The 2,354-nt window shown below is 39.4% G+C and overlaps 1 protein-coding gene across 1 annotated transcript in view; it reads left to right on the forward strand.

Moving 5' to 3' along the window:
- Position 1: 1 nt before the first annotated feature.
- Positions 2-2,354, forward strand: part of LOC132182158 (chaperone protein ClpB3, chloroplastic-like) — a gene marked incomplete at its 5' end in the record, with an annotated part of 6,485 nt that continues 4,132 nt past the window's right edge. Inside the window, 6 exons of the mRNA XM_059595349.1 lie at positions 2-20; positions 534-729; positions 890-944; positions 1,038-1,188; positions 1,496-1,804; positions 2,077-2,346. Coding sequence (XP_059451332.1) covers positions 2-20; positions 534-729; positions 890-944; positions 1,038-1,188; positions 1,496-1,804; positions 2,077-2,346 — 1,000 coding nt within the window. The remainder of the gene's footprint in view (positions 21-533; positions 730-889; positions 945-1,037; positions 1,189-1,495; positions 1,805-2,076; positions 2,347-2,354) is intronic.

Consider the following 2,354-nt stretch of genomic DNA (forward strand, 5'->3'; position numbering starts at 1 on the left):
AACCCCACCTCCTGAGGCCGGTGAGCAGCAACCTCAGGGTCGTGATGCCAATGCCAATTCAATGCGCATTCTAGTTCAGCACACGCACACAAACATGCATATATTGTTTACTCTAACATGGCATACTCCTGTATTATCATAAATGGCAGTACAACATGCTTCCTTTATGTAGCGTGAATGATATAAGCCTAGATGACTCCAGTAACTAGTGGTAGTATTATGATGGACAAAGACATCACAGTAAGTCGTAATGGAGAGTGACTTGGTCCACTCGGATGAGCCCACTTTTTCTGATTTCCTAGAGCTTTGTAATTCCTTTTCCCATCAATAGAGTTCTTTTATATATTCCAAGTGTACATGGGTTGCGCACCTCTGCGTATTTGTCAATATACTTTTTACTTATCAAAAAAAGCTTCAAGTTGTATTTGCTGTTTTGATAATCTTTTTATTTCATGTACTTAACATAGTTATGGAAAAAAAAAAATTGTGCTTAATGCTTAAGCACAATTTGACAGCCATTGAATTTATTACAGATCCTGAGGGGAAGTATGAAGCACTGGAAAACTATGGAAAAGATTTGACAGCCATGGCAAAAGCAGGGAAGCTTGACCCAGTGATAGGAAGAGATGATGAAATACGCAGGTGCATACAGATTCTTTCCAGGAGAACAAAGAACAATCCTGTCCTAATTGGAGAGCCTGGAGTAGGGAAAACAACGATTTCTGAAGGGTAAGCCCTTAGTCGTAGCTAGAGCCTTGTCTCTATTTAGGAGTTTTTATAGGGACCTGGATTGAATTATTTGTCTTGTTCGAAGGCTTGCCTTTGGGCACTTATCCTCGCAATTCCTTTGTGTTTGTGCATGTTAATCTTAATGTACCTTCTTCAACAGGCTTGCTCAAAGAATTGTTCAACGTGACGTACCTCAGGCTCTAAGGATTCGTAAGGTGTGTGCTATATCCATTGGCACAAATGTGCTAATCTGTTCATATGATTGGTGAAGTCTGGATATTGATCTGACCTACTTTCTCTCGTTACAGCTAATATCACTTGACATGGGTTCCCTCATTGCTGGGGCAAAATATCGGGGAGAATTTGAGGATAGGCTGAAGGCTGTACTCAAGGAAGTTACCGAATCAGATGGCCAAATTATACTCTTCATTGATGAGATTCATACAGTTGTTGGTCCAGGTGATATGCTTAGTAAATTATTTTCAAATGTCTGATTTTTAAATAAGGAGTAAGCTAGCCAATGCAGCTTTCATAATCTTTGTTATTTCTATTTAAAGAAGCATTTTTCTTTCTATTGGTCCCCAGTAAAGTTGAACTTACTAGAACTTACCCCTTCTATGCCGTTTGTGATTAATTCTACATAAAAATTTTCATTCTCCACATTGAATTTGACAGTAGATTGTCGTAGTTCCTAGTATGTGGACATGAAACATAGTGAAGAATAAAAATGCTGATTTTGACCCCAAATCTCTGATTTCGCTTTCAGGTGCCACAAATGGTGCAGTGGATGCAGGCAATCTGTTGAAGCCTATGCTTGGTCGAGGAGAGTTGCGTTGTATCAGTGCAACAACCCCAAATGAATATCGCAAGTATATTGAGAAAGACCCAGCATTGGAGCGTCATTTTCATCAAGTTTATGTTGATCAACCTACGGTTGAAGATACCATTTCTATACTACGGGGACTACGTGAAGGATATGAGCTACATCATGGAGTCCGCATTTCTGACAGTGCACTTGTGGAAGCTGCAATTCTTTCGGACCGTTACATCAGTGGCCGATTTTTACCCTATAAAGGTAATAATAAATCACACAACACAACATTTGAAAGGTTCATGTTATGTTGAAAAACTAGTGTGTGTGTTAGATTTCCGTATACCTACAACTTGGAAATGGCAGACGTATGTCCCACGTCCACGGAAGTTGTTTTTGATTTAGTTTTCTTCAATTAATAGCTGGGGTGTAAGGTTGTGAAGAGTTTAGTAGCCCATTTAGGTTAAGAAATGCTGGTTTTTCCTATTAATGTTAAGATCTGTGTAGTTGAGAGCTAATATACTTTCGAATTGCAGCTATTGACCTAGTTGATGAAGCAGCTGCCAAACTGAAATTGGAAATTACTTCAAAACCGACTGTCCTTGATGAGATCAACCGTTCAGTGTTGAAGCTGGAGATGGAGAGGCTTTCTCTTAAAAATGATACAGATAAAGCTTCTAAAGATAGGTTGTATCGGATTGAAGCTGAGTTGTCTATCCTCAAGGAGAAGCAAGCCCAGCTGACTGAACAGTGGGAGCATGAAAAGTCTGTCATGACCCGCATTCAGTCTATCAAAGAAGAGGTATGTTTGTAA

This window comes from Corylus avellana, chromosome ca5, assembly GCF_901000735.1.
Source record: "Corylus avellana chromosome ca5, CavTom2PMs-1.0".
Classification (NCBI taxonomy): domain Eukaryota; kingdom Viridiplantae; phylum Streptophyta; class Magnoliopsida; order Fagales; family Betulaceae; genus Corylus; species Corylus avellana.